We start from the raw sequence: 17102 nt of genomic DNA, 5'->3' as shown, positions 1-17102 counted from the left end.
TTCCCCCCCCCCCTTTGTTTGTTTTTTTCAAGGCAGTGTTGAAAATATCCAGACTGTCTCTCAGGTCAGTGCAAGCCTTTGTCCCGTCTTGCAGGCCAGGAGAAGATTTTACACCTTTCTGTGTTTAGCCTGGGAGATTGAACATTCAGGCAGAATAGGTTCTGTCCCGCGTGGATCAGATCCGTCAAAAATGCCCTTAGCTTTAATGGTTTAATGGAACCTCCACATTCAAAGGCAGTTTACCTCTGAAGATCAGTAGACAGGGACACCTTCAGAATCTGCTTGTGATCTTCCGGAGCCCATCCAACTGCAGGGCGACCATCTTTTCCCTTGGTATAACCATCCATGTCGTCTCCATTTTAGGGCTAAAATAATATATTTAGGCTTGGCTTGTCTCTTAAAGGGACATGTCTTCGTTTCTGTTTTTTTTATTTTTTTAGGCAACTGGAATTATTTTGGATGGGGCGATCAGCAAAGTAAGTATCCAACAACTGTTCCACTTCTTCCTTACAATTAGGGCCCTCATAAATACTTCCCCTGACTACTGCTCTGCCCCTCTGAGGTAAAATCTAGGGTTATTCCCACCCCATCCAATATTGCCGCTATATCCTGTGAGCCATGTATTGGGCCTCCTCTTGAGTCCAGTTCTGGACACCGCACTTCAAGAAGGATGCTGACAAACTGGAGCAAGTTCAGAGGAGGTGCAAGAAGGAGGATCGGGGGTGGTGGTGGAAGCCAAGCTTTAGAAGGAGGAAAGACTGAAAGAACTGGGCATGTTTATCCGTGAGAAAAGGAGGGGAGACAGGAGAGCACTTTTCAGCTATTTGAAAGGCTGTCCTACAGAGGAGGGGCAGGATCTGTTTCCCATCATCCCAGAGTGCAGGGCATGTGATAATGGGCTCAAGCGACAGGAAGTAAGATTTAGACTGAATATCGGGGTGGGGGGGGGAAGCATCTTAACTGTTAGAGCAGTACAACGATGGGACTCATGACCTCAGGAGGAAAATTGGACCATAGTCTATCAGATCTGCTTTGACTTGAATTCCTGCCTTGAGCGGGGTGGGTGGGGGTGGGGTTGGACTCAATGGCCTTAGAGGCCCCCCCGTCCAATCCTAAGATTCTGCGACTTGAGGATTCTAATTTTTTTCAGAAGGCACGTGGAGGGCAATTGAACCAGCTGACTGTAATAATAACCATACAATGGCTGGGATTGTGTTGTGGGGTGATGCTCCGCCTACCTTGGAGCTGTGCCAGCGGTCGCCACTCAGGCACTGAAACGGACGTCATCTGCCCCCAAAGCCGTTGCGTCCATGTTGAGCAACATTGTCCCTCTTTTGAGTGGCGCAGATCAAAGCTTGCCACGCTGGGGGGGGCCCTGGGTGTTCATGGCTGGCAATCCTTCATAAAGGGATAACCCTTTAGGATAACCCCGAGTGCCACTGGATTTCAGCCGGTGACGATGACAGCCATGATCCGGCCTCTCCGGAATAGGAACTGCGTCTTGTTCAGCGCTAGTGTCATGCAGCGCGTTCTGCTGTTCAAGAACTAATGAGAAAAACAACAGAATGTTGCCAGAAATGGACAACCATACCTCAAAACCGTTCAGTGAGCCCACCCCGAAAAAAATATTTTCAACGGCTCCAACACCGGTTCCCCCCTTCCCAAAATTGCGTTGTGATCACCCCATTTCCGAAGGGAATGAAGCAAAGATCCTGGGGTCACGCTAACCCCAGACCTGTCCACCCCAATGTAAGCAGAGAGGTTGTGATGGAGTTAGCCTCGAGGACGCTTGTCGGATCAGGCAGGGGTAACGTGACGAGTGTATGGTGCCTTCTTCCCTCACAAGCTGCGAGAAACAGGGGCAAGGGAGGGGGGGAGAGAGAGTTTTGCAGGCTGATGGGTTCTCCAGTCTCTAACCTGTGGCTTCCTCGTGTACATTCCCCCATGCCCTTCCTTTCACTCATCCTGACTCCAGCCTCCCAAATGGAGCACGTAGCGTATGTCAACCTATGGACACAACTCTGTTTTAAATCTCCCCTTTTCCAAACTTCTCAACACGTCATTGTTCACTGGGTGCCCCCCCCAATAGTCATAACTTCTCGCTCTGCTTCTTACCATGAACTAATTTCGTGCTCTGTAAATCCCAACGGATCTCATCCGTTCCTGAATTCTGCTCCTGTGAGATCAGTGGTTCCCAGCCTTGTGTTCTTGGGCAAAAAATGCATGACGTGGTGTTGAGCAGGTTTTCGGCTTGCACAAATGGGCATGACGGGTTGCCCAGTCCGAACGCCGTTGTCAGGCATCTGTAGATGGAGACACACACCCCCATGCAGGTTCACAATTAGAGCAGTAAGACAGTGGAACCCCTAATCTTGAGAGATGGTGGGCGCTCCAACGCTGGAGGCCTTCTAGAGAAACTTAGACAACCGCCTGGCGAATATCCTTCGATTTGTATTCCTGCGTCAAGCAGGGGGTTGGACTTGATGGCCTTAGAGGCCCCTTCCAACTTCATGATTCTATCAATGGAAGCCCGTCCATCTTCCAAGTGTATATGCTCTGCTGTGGTAGCTGGTGGTCCAGCTTCACGCCTTCTGATTATTTTTACTCATCATGCCCGTGGTCCTTTATCGCTGACAGGACCAGCCAGTCTGATGGGAGGTAGGGCCCCAAACATCAGGGGGAGGGGTTCAGTAGCCGCCGCCACCAACCTTCATGGTAGCTTGATCTCTCCCGTCCTGATATCGGGGCCTCTTTGTAGACGAAGACCCGGACAGCACGGTGGATGATCGAGACAGCGACTACCGCAGCGAAACCAGCAACAGCATCCCTCCCCCGTATTACACCACCTCCCAGCCCAACGCTTCGGTCCATCAGTACCCCATCCGCCACCAGCAGAGAGCTTCCCGGGACTCCTACGCCGATTCGATGCAGGGCTACGGAACGGATTATTCCGATCACCGGCCGATCAGGTACAGGGGAGATAGGACCTAGGATTTCCCCGTCGGGCGGGCCAGGGTGTGAGAAATGACCTGCTGCCTCATCTGTAAAGTTCAGACTTGGATTTGAATCCGCCCCCCCCCCTAAAAAACAAGGTGCTGAGGGGTATAACTCCAGTACCCCCATCCTCGGTCCTTTATTAGAAAATCATTTTTTTAATTTTATTTTCCCCCAAACCCCTCCTTCTGGCATTCAGTGTGGTCTCTGGGTACGGTGGGAAGGGGGTCGTCCCTCTCTGGCATTCGGTATGCATTGCTGACCCTTTTCCTCTCCCCCCTCCCCTCCCGGCAGACGCTACGGTAGTGTAGATTCTGCCACAAACGGGCACAGTGACGCTGAGTCTGCGTCCGGGTCCAGCCGGCGCACGAGCCGCCAGCCCTCCCTCGAGAGCAGGCGCTCCTTAGACCTATCTGATAGGTGGGTCACACTCTCTCTATATATTTATCTCTCTCTTGTCTTCCGCCATGTGCCTTTAACGAAGTGCTGTGGTTCTTGATCCTTCTCTCTCTCTCTCTCTCTTTTTTTTGCAGCCTGGGTTAGGCCGTTAGCCTCTGTCCAGCTGTGGCTACCACTGTCTCCTCCTGGCAAAATACGATCCTAATTTTTCACCCAAACAATGTTAATTTTTTTTTTTTTGGCTATTCAAAAAGATGCAAGCTACCCATCCAGTGCTTCTGGTCTAGAGACCAGAAGCACTGGATGGGGTGCTCATGCCTTTTGCCTTTGCGACCAAGTAGCAGCCATCATACTGCAATGCCGGCGTTCTAAGTTGCCCAAAGCTTGCAACTTTGTTTGCAAAGCTCTTTTGTTTAATACCAAGCTGAGACTGAGCTGGTGGGCACCTCTGTGAGGTTGCCCTCCGTGCGTCCTCTTTTCCCATCGCCAGCACTGGAAGTGTGGTTTCGGTCTAATCCAGGCATGTGGAGTACTAATGTCTGCATGTGCTTTCCTGTAGGTCTTTTGCGCTTGCTCAGAGGCAGTTTGGTCCAGCTGCCATAGTGTTATCTCCTGGGATTGAAGGCGTTCTCTCCCACCCGTTGTGAATCCTCTTTGTGTATCGTTCCCCCAGTTTCTGTGTCTGTTCTGTGGGTGATCTGCTGCTCACTAACTGGAGAATGTGGGGGAGAAGGGGGAACATGCCACCCCACTTAGCTGATCAGAGGGCCCATAAAACAGCAGTCAAAAACTCAAGGGGACTGTTTTGATGGTTCGAAAAGATACGAGCAATCCATCGAGTGCTTCTGCTCTGTAAATCTCTAGGCAGTCCATTATTTGAAGCCATGCAACTCCTTGGCATTAAACCATGATTTGTGCGGTTCTGCTCAAATTGAACCCAAACCCCTCTTCTGTTGGGGCACTGTGAAACTCCTCCATCTCATGGGACAAAGAGACCTATGTACTTTTCATTTCCTCCTTCCCGCATGCAAAGAGGACTCAAACTTAGATTCACTGGAGTCCGTGGATCACTCCCTCGGTTTTGCCAGTCGCTGATGGGCAGAAGTAGCCATTGTCGTACTGTGTGTGGTCACATCCCTGTGACTGTGGTGTGAGCGAGGATCTGTAAAAGGCGAGGCAGTGTTGGTGTTTCTGTGTCCACCCTCTTTGTCTCTACATGCAGCTGATCAGGGGTGGTCGCTTGGCTGGATCTGTGGGACCAGTGAGAGGACAGTGGACATAGTTATGGGGAAAGATTAAGACTAGACTAGAGAAGACCCCTTAGTTTCCATGACTTGTAGTGGAAAGGGTGGACAAGATCCGATTCCCATGGCTCCCGGTAAAGAACGGCCGTGTATCTGGGGAAAGACTTCAATTGCCAAAAAAAGGTTCGCCAGTAGACCTGATCACAAACAGCGGAGCATAAGGCTCAGGGCTTCTCAACCCATCTCGCCACATTTCTGCCACCCAGTTTGTTTGAGGAAAAGTGGGGCCCCGTGGAAGAGTTTTAGGAAACGGTCCCATGGTATCTGCCCGTCTGACCGTGGGCACCCGTTGCGATGGTTCGATCATGCGCCAGTGCTAGAATATGGCTGGGATGGAATGAGGTGTGGGAACGGGAGAAGCCCCCTTTCGTACGGGGTGGAAGAGCAGGTGTCGTTCACCCGAGGTGGCAGGCGGCCATGGTGGTCGGAAGTGTTAGGCATCGGTGGCAACTGGGCCCACTGGGGCCCCTGTAAATCCTTTTATCTGCCTCTGTGTCTCTTTTGTTCTCTCCCTCCCTGTTTCTCCGGTTCGAAATGCTCCGTGCTCCCCGCCAAACCCCTCACCACAGCCCCACAGGGAGCAGCCGCTATGCCTCCTCCGCGGAGTTGAGCCAAGGGAGTTCCCAGCTGAGTGACGATTTTGACCCAGACGATGTCAGCCTCGACGAGCGGGATGGGGATTCGTATCACTCTTGCCACAGTTCGGTGAGCTACCATAAAGACTCTCCCTACTGGGATGAGGAGGAGGAGGAAGACGACCTTTATCTGGAGGAAGACGAGTTTAACGAGTACAGCGAGAATGAGGATTACTACCCAGAGGACGATGTAGGGGAAACGGAGCTCCCCTCCTCTCCCCGGGATTCGCACCAGCAGCAAGAGCCACCACCGAAGGGACAGTTCCCGCAGCAGCAACCACCGCCACCTTTCCTGATGTCCCAACAGAAGGCGCAACCGGTCCAGCAGCAACAGCCGCCGCCACAGCAGCAGCAGCAACAAAAGCCTCAACAGATGCAGCAGGCGCAGCAGCAACCAAAGGCTCAACAGGTGCAGCAGGCGCAGCAGCAACCAAAAGCTCAACAGGCGCAGCAGCAATCCAAGCCGCAGCCGGCGCAACAGGCGCTGCAGCAGAAAATGCAGCCGGTGCCACAGAAGGTGGTGCCGGTGCAACCCCCGAAGCCGCAACCCCCAGGACAGCAACCCCCGACTCCACCGCAGCAAACCCCGCAGCAGCCACCCGTTCAGCAAAAAGCAGCGCAGCCGAAGCCGCAGCCCCCGGTGCAGGCGCAGCAGAAGATCCCGCCGCTGCCGCCGCAGGAGCAGAAAGAAGAGAAGGCTGATGATGTTGTGGAGATCCAACCTGTGGAAGAGGCACCAGGACAGGAGAAAGGTCCAGAGGAAATCCTCCCCAAGGGAGAGGACAGGTAAGGCATGGCGGTGTTTTCTCCTTGAAGCCAATCTGCCTATGAAATCCGACGAGTTGGCAATAGCAGATCCCCACCGCCCCTGAGTGGGGCCGAAGCTGGGGAAAGCAACCCTTAACCTAGCCCCGGCACCCCAGAAGAAGGACACAAATAGGCCTCACGGGAACCCTCCTGGCAGCCACCAGCTGGGCGTGGTCCAGAAAAGTGGCCCTTTCCTTCCCACAGCTGTCTCTGAGCAGATGCTCGGGAGGCCCAGGCCCCCCGGGGTTGCCTCATGGCCATTTCTGGCCCTTCTCTGGGACCCTGGAGGCGGCCCACGCGATGCTGACCCCTGGTGCTCTGCTTGCAGGGAAAAAGAAGAGGCGGAGCCGGTGGACCCGAAAGCCCGCGCCAAGGCCAACTGGTTACGAGCGTTCAACAAAGTCTGCATGCAGCTCCAGGAGGTGAGCGTGGTCCCGGGGTGGCGGCTAACACACCCTAGCCCCCCACCCCGGAGAGGTTCAGATAAGGGAGGTGGAGACCCCTCCCCTCGAGCTGGAAGCTCTGCCTCCTCAAGGTGGAAGCCCTGCCCCTCGAGCTGTAAACCCCGCCCCTCAAGCTGTAAGCCCCGCCCCTTGTGCTGGAAGTCCCACCCCTCAAGCTGGAAGCACCACCCCTTCAAGCTGGAAGCCCCGCCCCCTTTCCCCACTACTTGTACGGGGAGGCTCCCCAAATCATTCTGCTCAGAGGTCAAATTCCCAGACCGCCCAGTCTGGCTTCTGAATGAGACCCAATGTCTCGGGATGTTGGATCGCCCTTGATGGAACCGGGGTTGCTTCAAATTCGCTGGATTTCGCGCCCCCCGTAAGGTGCGCTGCCAGTTTCACGTCTGTCCCTTTGGTTCCTCTCATCGCACCTGGTAGCCTTCTAGGACTCACAACAAGGTGGCGAGGTGGGCCTTTGGGAAGAGAGATGTTCCGGCACCTCATCTACACCAAGGGGGTAAAAAAACACAAAACACCAACCCAAACTCTGCACGGGGCGCCGGTGATGACCACGAGACTTGTTCGCATCAGATGGTGTTGTTTTCCATACCTCATTGTGCTTCTGCTAATTATTATTTATTTATTCAGCCCGTTTATGGTTCTGTTTTCTCCGGCTTGGGTTTGCTTTGCCTGTTCCCACCACCCACCCTTCCTCGCCTTCCTTCCTTCCTTTCAAATTGCGTTGACCCTCTTATCATTTGTTTGCTTGGTTTTTAGATGCCATCCGCCATCTTTTTTCTTTATTTCGTTTTTCGCTCGGCCCCAAACGAGCTGCCCCTCGCGGGAGGGCCGCCCCCCATCGTCACTTTTCAGTTGCTCAGCCTCACCGCCACCTGTGCCTCCGCGCCCCCCTCGGTTCGGAGCTCCGCGTGAAGGCAGGTAAGCGGCCGCAGGGGTTGGGCGCCGAGGAAGCCGGCCCCGACCAGAGAAGACGATGTGGTCCCCTTAAAAGCTTACTCAGTTCTAGGCAGTCTCCATGGGAGAAGCTCCCGTCTGGGACATCCCCTGCTGGTGTGCCTTGGTCAGGGAGGGCTGGCATCTCCTCAGGGCCTCCTGAAAGGCTTGGGTTGTGGAGGTCGAGCATCTCCACCATCACTATTTAGAGCAGGGGTTATACCACCTCTGTTTAATCTCTCTCTCTCTCTATCTCTCTCTCTATCTCTCTCTCTCTCTCTCATATCTCTCTCTCTCTCTCTCTCTCTCTCTCTCTCTCTCTCTCTCTCTCTCTCTCTCTCTCTCTCTATCTATCTATCTATCTATCTATCTATCTATCTATCTATCTATCTATCTATCTATCTATCTACAGTATCTGTCTGTCCGTCCGTCTGTCTGTCTGCTCCTTCCTTCTCTCTCTCTCTCTCTCTCTCTCTCTCTCTTCCTTCCTTCCTTCTTTTCTATTTATTCCCCGCACATACACCCCACTATTCCTGGGACCTGTCACATGGTCTCCTCTGTGCAACCCTCCTGCCCAAGTCTGAGGGCTCTAACTTTGCCTTTTCCTGTCTCGCAGGCTCGTGGCGAAGGAGACGGGGAGTCGAAATCCTTGTGGTTCAAAGGCGGGTGAGTGAGAGGGACCGTCGGGTCTGGTTTGAAACTGGGAAGCTGGGGAGGTAAAGCCCATAACCTTGGGCCGTGTCTCTGAGCCCAGGGAGGTTTGTTGGTTTGTGATCAGCGTGGAAGCCGTTAGGGAAGACACTCATTAACCACCCAAGGGCTGGGGTCACCCGCTCTCCCTGCTCTATACTCAGCATCCCCCAGGTTTTTTTTTTCTGGAAGGGAGGAGCGGAAGGGGTTTGAGATGGCTCCCAAACGTGGCCTCTGAAAACCCAGACGGCCATGCTAGTTGGAGCCAAAATGGACTCTTTTGTTAAAAAAAAAAAAAGTTATGTGGGGGAGGATGCTGAGGGATGTACCAACAGCCCCACCTACAAGGGATGTTGGCCATTGTTTGGGTCCGAGTCCCAAGTCGGAGCCTTTGATATGAAGTCCCGAGCCCCAAGTCGGAGCCTCTACTAAAAACAAGCTTCTTTCCCCATAAAAATGGAGGGGTGGGTGGTTTCTGAGTCACAAGTTGAGTCTATGTCATTGAAAAGGGGGGGAAAAAGGAGTTGAGTCTGGATCAAATCACCTGCAGAACTTAAGTCCAACCTGAGAACGAGTCCCACAACTCAGCTCCTCACCCCTGCCACTGAGGATCCGGTCCAACTGGCGTCTTCTCTTCCAAGCTCGCTGTGAGGGCGTCCTACGTGAACCCATTTTGGTCAAAGCAACCTAGGGTGTATGCATGTCCTGTCCCACATCTTCTCCTCCTCCACATCCATTTCCTTGTTCCTCCTCCTCCTCCTCCTCCACCTTCTGACTGTTTTTATCCTTTTTTCCAGGCCTGGTGGCGGGTTGATCATAATTGATAGCATGCCCGATATTCGTAAAAGGAAACCCATCCCTCTAGTTAGCGATTTGGTGAGGTTTTCTCCTGACATCTCTCTTCTCTCGCTCTCTGGTTTCTCTCTCTCTGAGTCTTGCCCTGGCAGCAGCTGGCTTCATACGCTCCAAGAACAGAGGAGTGCTGCTAACACGTTTGCCCCCCCACCTCCCCTGGAGCCCAATTAATGGAAGAGGGATGCATTTCAGACCCACAATGGCTTCTTAACACCCAGACACTCAACCATGGTTGGCTGTTGCTCTGAAAAAGTTGCCCAGACTCAACATTTGGGGAAACGGATTTCTTTCCGTGGCTAAATGCAGGAGTTGGAAAACTGGTGTATTAGGCTCCAGGCGCCTGGCCATTGGAATCCAAATGTTGTACAAATGATCTTAACTTGGTCATTTTCTGACGTTCCTATCAGGGATATTGGCAAGTCTTTGGATCGGAACCTGAAATCCAGGTCCACGTCTTTGGGTCCGAGTCCCGAATTCGAGGCCGCATCTTTCAGTCCGAGTCCCAAGTCCGGGTCCCTATTAAAAACAAGCTTTTCTTTTCTCCAAGGAAAAGAGAGGGGTGGGTTGATTCCAAGTCGTGAGTCGAGTTCAAATCGTAGGGGGGAAAGCGAGTTGAGTTCACGTCGAGCCAGCCGTGCGACTTAAGTCCAACTTGACCAAGTCCCATGACTTCAGTTCCCATTCCTGACGACAACAACGATTCTGGGCACCTTTCAACAGGAGATGTAACGGAAGCGCAGAATCTAAGCCTGGATAACCCCATTCTTTCCTCTGCACCCAGACCAGACCGGCCATAAGTTTGGTGGGGGGTCGTCCAAAGCTCCCCTTTTCCATTACCACGGCTCCAGGGCCCAGCGCCTCATTAACCAGCTTCCGCTTTGCTTTGCTAATACGGCTCGTTCTTTTTGTTTCTTCTTCTCTGCCTTTCTGCTTCTCTGTGATGATGGTGTTGTGGCTGCTGCCTTCTCTCTCCTCCCCCATCCTCAGGGGAGCGGCTGTCAAGTTTCTGCGCTGCATTGACAGTATGCCCGACATTAGGCCTGGACGTAAATCTCTTCCGCTAGTCATCAGTGATCTGGTGAGAGAACAAGGTGAAAGGGAAAGCCACTCCCCAATGGAACACACCTTCCCCCCCCCAAACCCCATACCCATAAGAGCGCCACTGAATTGGCTATAGTTATGCAATGTTCCAGCCCAAATGGAGAAATCCAAGGGGTAAAGATATTTCCTCCCTGAACCAGGAGAAATACAGGTGTTGAGGAGATGTTGCCCCATGGTGCAGTGGTTAAACTAGTACAGAGAGACCTTCGTATCCATGGGGGGATTGCTTCCAAGCCCCATCTAGATGCTGAAAATTGTGGATAATAATGAACACTATACCTAGTGTGGTAAAACAAACAAAAATAATCCAGAAAAAACGGATTTCCACCATGTATTACCAGAACTGGCCACTGGAAGAAGTCAGAGACCATGCAGCTGTATTTTTTTCCGTGGATAAGATGCTATTTTTTCCTAAAATCATTACACTAAAAATTGATGGGGTGTCTTATACATGGAAGTAAGCTGAGAACAAAACGACCCGTACCTTGCCTCTGCAAACAGGCGTCCTCCAATCACGAGCCTTACGGAACTGATGTCAGCTGATGCTGAACAAACCAATTGGAACACACCTCGTTGGAGGTGGAGCCTGTAGGCTGAGATTCAACAGGGACTCATAATGTCCAAGCATTCTGAGCCCAGAGCTGAATACCCAAAGCTAAGTTTTCTTAATTTTTGTGTTAGAAACGTGGGGGAGGGCATCTTATAAACAGAGGTGTCTTATAAATGGAAAAATACAGTAAGTATTTTTCAACAACAAGGCTACGTAGCCTTCTCTGTCTCCCTCTAGTGGCCAGTTCTAATAAATACACCGTGAAAATATGTATTTCTAGGGTTTTCCCCCCCTTTTTTATATTTTTAATATTTTCAGACTGTGGATAAGTGGAACCACAGACACTGATCCCATAGATACAGGGGGTCTTACTGTACTGAAGTTAAAACTCTGCTCGTAACCTGAGTTCAATTCCGAGTTCAGGTAGCCAGGTCATGGCTGACTCAGCCTTCTATCCTGCTGAGAAATTGAGTAACTAGCTTGCTGGGGTGCGTGTGTAAACTATGTGTAGCTGGCATAATTACAATTATAAACCACCCAGAGAGTGCTTAAAGTTCTATGGGTGGTATATAAAAAGCACACTTTGCTTTTTTGCTTTGCTTTAAGGTGGAGCTTTTTGGTCCCAAGGTTTCCCCCACCACCCACCAGGGCTGATCTAAAGAAAAAGATGTGCTCATAACTTGGAGGACCCCATGTGAGATTTTTGGGACCCAATTCTCTAGAATTGTGCTCCCCAGCTGCCATGGCTTCTCGCCCCTGACAGTGAACGAGCATCTGCCTCTAGGCTTTCCTTGTACACTCATCCCTTTAATCTTCCATTCTCAGGTCCCACATTTGGGGATCTTGTGTGCTCTTCACAATCTACTCTGGTTGAGCCTAGCAGCTGGATTCCAAGGTCCCATTATCGCACTGACCTCTAGGGAACAATGGGAGTTGGTGTCCGTCAACCTCTGGAGGACGAACCATTCCAATACCTCAAAATCTTCCTTGGGACGGGGTGCTTGATTTTTCTTAATCCTTGAGGAGTTAAAGGAAATAATTTTCTCATTTTCCGAGTCCTTGTAATAATTTACCTTCCTCTTTCCTTCTCTCCCATTCTTATCTGGCCATCACCCATCACGGTCCAGGCGATGGTGAGTATAGCATTTTCATTTTCTGTGCTGCCTTTCGGTCTCACATATGCTCCCTCCCAGATATCAGCACACACAGTTTTGGTTTGAAATTGACCCTGTGTCCGTAAGCTCAAGGTCAGGTCTTAGAAAAATATCTCATATGGATTCCAGGAATGTTCCTATAAGCTGAACAAATGTTACATTGTTTCATGACGAATTGATTCCTAGCTCAACCGGGCTTAAATCCATCTCCTGTTGCCTGCCATTGCATAGATCAACTTACACGAAGAGATTTTATTTAACGTTGCCACCACATACCCGCTGTTGCATAAATTAGCATCCGTATTCCTGTAACTTCTAAGGTTAGCACATATGCGCTAAGGCCCATTACGCCAGCTACAAGGAAAATTCTTGTTTGGAATCACCTGGTTGTTTCTTGTGTTTTTCCCCTGCTCCAGTCTTTGGTTCAGTCCCGGAAAGCTGGGATCACGTCAGCACTCGCATCAAGCACTTTAAACAACGAAGAGCTAGTAAGTATTTTTGGCTCGTTTCATGTCAGTCCTATAGTACTGAAAGGTCCTTTGTAGTACTGTACCATCAAATGAGCAGCTGACAGCAATATGACTTTGACGTATCCAGGATAAAAGGCAATGAATCCATTCCCAGTTTGGGTCTGATCTTAATGGGAGCTATCCACTTTCCTGAACCTCTTTGGTAGGATAGGCCAGCAACCAGAAAGTTCCAACAAAAAACCAGAGCGGATTGTCTAATGTCATTCTCTAGCGTTCTCTAACAGTGTTGCTGTTTTTTCCTGTTTCCTCCTGGCAGAAAAACCATGTTTACAAGAAGACCTTACAAGCCTTAATCTACCCTATATCTTGCACAACGCCCCACAACTTCGAGGTGTGGACAGCCACCACGCCCACCTACTGTTACGAGTGCGAGGGGCTCCTCTGGGGCATCGCCCGCCAAGGCATGAGGTGTACCGAGTGCGGGGTGAAGTGCCATGAGAAGTGCCAAGACCTCCTCAATGCCGACTGCTTACAGAGTGAGAGTCGCCTCTTTGGGCTCGGGACTCTTCATAGATGATTAACACTAACAATAATAATAGTTGGTCGCACTAATTTCCGTGTCATCTTTCTCTCTGAACTGAAACTCAAGGCAACTCAGAACAAGGCTTATAATAATAATAATAATAATAATAATAATAATAATAATAATAATAATAATAATAATAATAATAATAATAATAATAATAATAATAATAATAAAAAGATGATGATGATGATGATGATGATGATGATGATGATGATGATGATGATGATGATGATGATTTTGTCACTGTTCAAATGCAGGAGCAGATGATACCTTTCATCGACTATTAAGAATTCATATACTGTATATTTAAAAAATGAGCTTTCAATGATAAGTCATCTTCTTCATCTCCCAGATTGTGGGACGTGAAGTGTGGCTGATGGTGTTGAGGCCAGGTTCGCATCTTAGGTGTAGACAGCATCAGCATGAATGGTATCCAATCCTCAGGTAGCCATTTGGAATTTATGTCCCATCTCTTAAAGCAGCAGTCCCCAACCTTGGGGCTCCAGAGGTTCTTGGACTACCACTCCCAGAAGCCTTTTCACCACCCCCTCGGCTGGCCAGGATTTCTGGGAGTTGAAGTCCAAGAACATCTAGAAACCCAAGGTTGGGGACCACTGTCTTAAAGGACAGCCAGGCGATTTGTCTCCCTCCCCCCCCCCCCTTTTCCCCTCTGCCTTTCTGAAAATCAAAGAATTTGTTTTTGTCATGGCTGAAATCTATTCATTTATATATATATATTTTAAATATTTTAATATTTTCCACAAGAAGGACCCCGAAGTGGCTTACATTGTTGAAAACACGGTATCGAAAGCTAAATACAGTAAATTATTCAAATATAAAGAAGAATGAATAACGTTCCGTTAAAAAGGGTTAGGTAAAAGCAGCCGTAAAAACAGATTTAGAAGCAGCAAAATATAAACCTTCCCGTTGATTGTCCTCCTGACTAAAAGAAAAGTCTTTGTGAAATCTAGTGGACACCCTTTCGATTTATATCATATTTTTGGTTGGGGTGGCCCACGTTGTGCCTCGCATCCCACTCCAGTCATTACCAGCAAACTGGATTTCTGAATGAACCAAAGGGGTGGAATTCTCTCCATGAAATAACTAGCATCACAGTGGCCCAAATCCTACTGAGGGTGTAACACAAATCGTGTAACTTTTGGTGGCCAACGGCTGCAGGTTCCTCAGTCAGAACAATGCCCGTCGGTTGTGTCATGGGCTGAGTTGTGCGGCTTGGCTCACGGCAGCCTGAATCCTCTTTACGTTTCTGTAACGTGGAGTTATACCCGCGTTACACCCAGACAATGTGCTTGCGCTGTCTACCGTTGCACGACAGCTGAAGAGCTTGGTGGAGTGCGCATGCATAGCGCTTAGTTATTACTTTTACTGTAAGCCGCCTAGAGTGGTCTAATATGATCAGATAGGCGGGATAGAAATAAAATAAATAAATAAATAAATAAATAAATAAATAAATAAATAAATAAATAAATTACCCAGATTGCGCTGAACATGGACTTCCACAAAAAATCAGCTCCTGCAGCAACTATTCCCCACCAACAACGGTTCCATCATTTATGTTATGCTTCCGGGTGCGTAGGATTTGGGCCAATGATAATGAAGGACCACAACGTGGCCGATAAGAGTAACGATAACGAGATGATGAGACCTCTCTTGAAACCTGATTCCGGCCCTAATCTTTCCGTGCCCAGGGGCAGCGGAGAAAAGTTCGAAGCACGGTGCCGAAGACCGCACACAGAACATCATCATGGTCCTGAAAGACCGTATGAAGATTCGGGAGCGGAATAAACCGGAAATCTTTGAGCTGATCCAGGAGATATTTGCGGTCGCCAAAGCCACCCATACCCAACAGATGAAGGCCGTGAAACAGAGCGTCTTGGATGGTACTTCGAAGTGGTCAGCGAAGATCAGCATTACAGGTAACGCATGGCGGGGGTGGTCTCTTGCATACCGGGAAGCAGAACGGCGAAACACTTGTGTTGACCAGTAAACTAAAGTACATAAATTCAAGTCCCCCATCAAATCCCTCCGATAAAAGCAATCTACGGGAACTTGAACTTGGTTGGTTGCCTCTGATTTATGGTGACCCCATGAACGAGTCCTCTCCAGAAGGTACTATCCTCAAGAGGCCTGCTTAGTTTTTGTAGACTCAAGCTTGTGGCTTCCTCGATTGAGTCAATCCGTCTTGTCTTCGGTCTTCCTCTTCTCCTGCTGCCTTCTGCCTTCTCCAGGATGGCGGTCTCTTCCAGGAAATCCTGCCTTCTCCTGATGGGCCCAAAAGAGGAACAGCCTCAGTTTTGCTTCCAGAGAAAGTTTGGCTTGATTTGATCTCGAAACCCCCTGTTCATTCTTTCCAGCCATTTGTTTTCGTTAGACTAAAAGATAAAAATGGGTGCAAGATTTCAGGGTTTAATAGTCGGTTGTCAAGCATGGTGATACAAAGGACATGGAGGGGAGAGAGATGGGGAAGAACAGACAAGAAGAAAGAGGTATAGACTATATACGGAGTCTTCTTAAATGCCAGCCTCTACCTCCATCTTTTCCCTCTCTGTTGTCTGCTACTAATTCTTGATTTCTTTTGTTTTCTTTGATTTACCACCCCTGTATCTCTTATAACTTTCTATCCCGTGTCTCACCACGGCCGTGTTCGCGACGTGCTCACACCCGTCAGTGGTCTGTGCGCAAGGCCTCCAAGCGAAGGATAAAACTGGCTCCAGTGATCCCTATGTCACCGTCCAGGTTGGGAAGACGAAGAAAAGAACTAAAACCATCTACGGCAATTTGAACCCCGTCTGGGAGGAGAATTTTCACTTGTAAGTCAATCCTCAATCACTCACCATCCCATGCCTCTCTGATGTTCAAACTGGGTGATTCATTTAGCATGTTTCTTAGACCAGCAGTTCCCGACCTTGGGTCCTCAGATGTTCTTGGTCCACAACTCCCAGAAATACTGGCCAGCACAGTTGGTAAAGGCTTCTGGGAGTTGTAGTCCAAGAAGATCTGGCGACCCAAGGTTGGGAACCATTGTTTTAGAAGAAGAGTTCGCTCCAGGAGTGAAAGATCACAACATACCATTTTCCTCACCTACGTATCTTGCATTTAGCGTGATTTCATTTGTGATCAGTCATTAGAAGGGGAATATGGGCTTCATTTCCAAATCTGATGGCCAGAGCACGTTCTCTCTGTAGAAAGTTGGAAAAGGGGGAAAGGTTGATCCCTGGGATCATGAGTCCCTCCTCACATGGCGATTCTTTCTCCACCACCTCCGCCACCAGTGAATGCCACAACTCCTCCGACCGGATCAAAGTCCGGGTGTGGGATGAAGATGATGACATCAAGTCAAGAGTGAAGCAACGCTTTAAGAGAGAATCCGACGACTTCCTGGGTCAGACAATCATTGAGGTCCGGACGCTGAGTGGGGAAATGGACGTCTGGTACAACCTAGGTAAGCAGTCACGAACACAAAGTGGACGAACTGCTGGATAGCTCAGTGATCTAGGCATCCAGCTGTGGATCCAGATGCTGAGAGTTCGATTCCCCCTCCAGGCCCTCCTTGACAGGGGCTGGACTAGATGGTTCCAGCTCTGTCCTTCTGAGATGATGATGATGATGGTACAGTACTTACTGCTATTATCCAGCCTCATCCAAATAAGATGCTTAGACCTTCAGGGATCCCCTGGGGAGCAGCCCACCAGTAAAAATCCGAGAGCTCAAACACTCAACTTTTCCAAAACGTGGCATTGTAAATCGGAGGGACGTCATCTGTTTTTCTCTGTCTGCTCCCTGCATGGTTATTTATTCCCCCAAAAGCAAGTTAAAGATTCCTTCCCCGTATGCTAAGTGGAAATTGGGTGGACGAAGCTATTCCTCATGGGAAAAACACCTACGAGCTACACAGGGGTTAACAGTAAAAGGGATTGTTTAATTTTTATTTTTTTACAAAGACCCCCTGTTTCCCTTTATCAGTGTGTGGACACTTAACCCCAGACATGCAGGAAGCTCAGTTTCCTCGGCTTGTACAAGTACATCAATCCCTTTTGAGTTCTCTCTGCTGGGTAGCTTGGGGGGGGGGGGAGGGTTACGTCTTTGGCTGCAGAGCCTGAGGTTGGGAGTTTGAATCCCCCGCTGGGCCTCCTTGACCG

At 49.7% G+C, this 17102-nt stretch overlaps 1 protein-coding gene across 1 annotated transcript in view; it reads left to right on the top strand.

Annotated features, from left to right (window-relative positions):
* Positions 1–17102, top strand: part of UNC13A (unc-13 homolog A) — a 74309-nt gene that overhangs the window by 14630 nt on the left and 42577 nt on the right. Inside the window, exons 8-18 of the mRNA XM_078378852.1 lie at positions 441–476; positions 2759–2969; positions 5267–6118; positions 6468–6561; positions 8153–8202; positions 9024–9102; positions 12303–12374; positions 12673–12892; positions 14652–14879; positions 15632–15773; positions 16236–16405. Of these exons, the coding sequence (XP_078234978.1) occupies positions 441–476; positions 2759–2969; positions 5267–6118; positions 6468–6561; positions 8153–8202; positions 9024–9102; positions 12303–12374; positions 12673–12892; positions 14652–14879; positions 15632–15773; positions 16236–16405 (2154 nt within the window). The remainder of the gene's footprint in view (positions 1–440; positions 477–2758; positions 2970–5266; positions 6119–6467; positions 6562–8152; positions 8203–9023; positions 9103–12302; positions 12375–12672; positions 12893–14651; positions 14880–15631; positions 15774–16235; positions 16406–17102) is intronic.

Source organism: Pogona vitticeps, chromosome 7 (assembly GCF_051106095.1).
Source record: "Pogona vitticeps strain Pit_001003342236 chromosome 7, PviZW2.1, whole genome shotgun sequence".
Lineage (NCBI taxonomy): Eukaryota > Metazoa > Chordata > Lepidosauria > Squamata > Agamidae > Pogona > Pogona vitticeps.
Note: the sequence above shows the minus strand (reverse complement) of the source record. Positions and strands in the feature narration are given on the sequence as shown.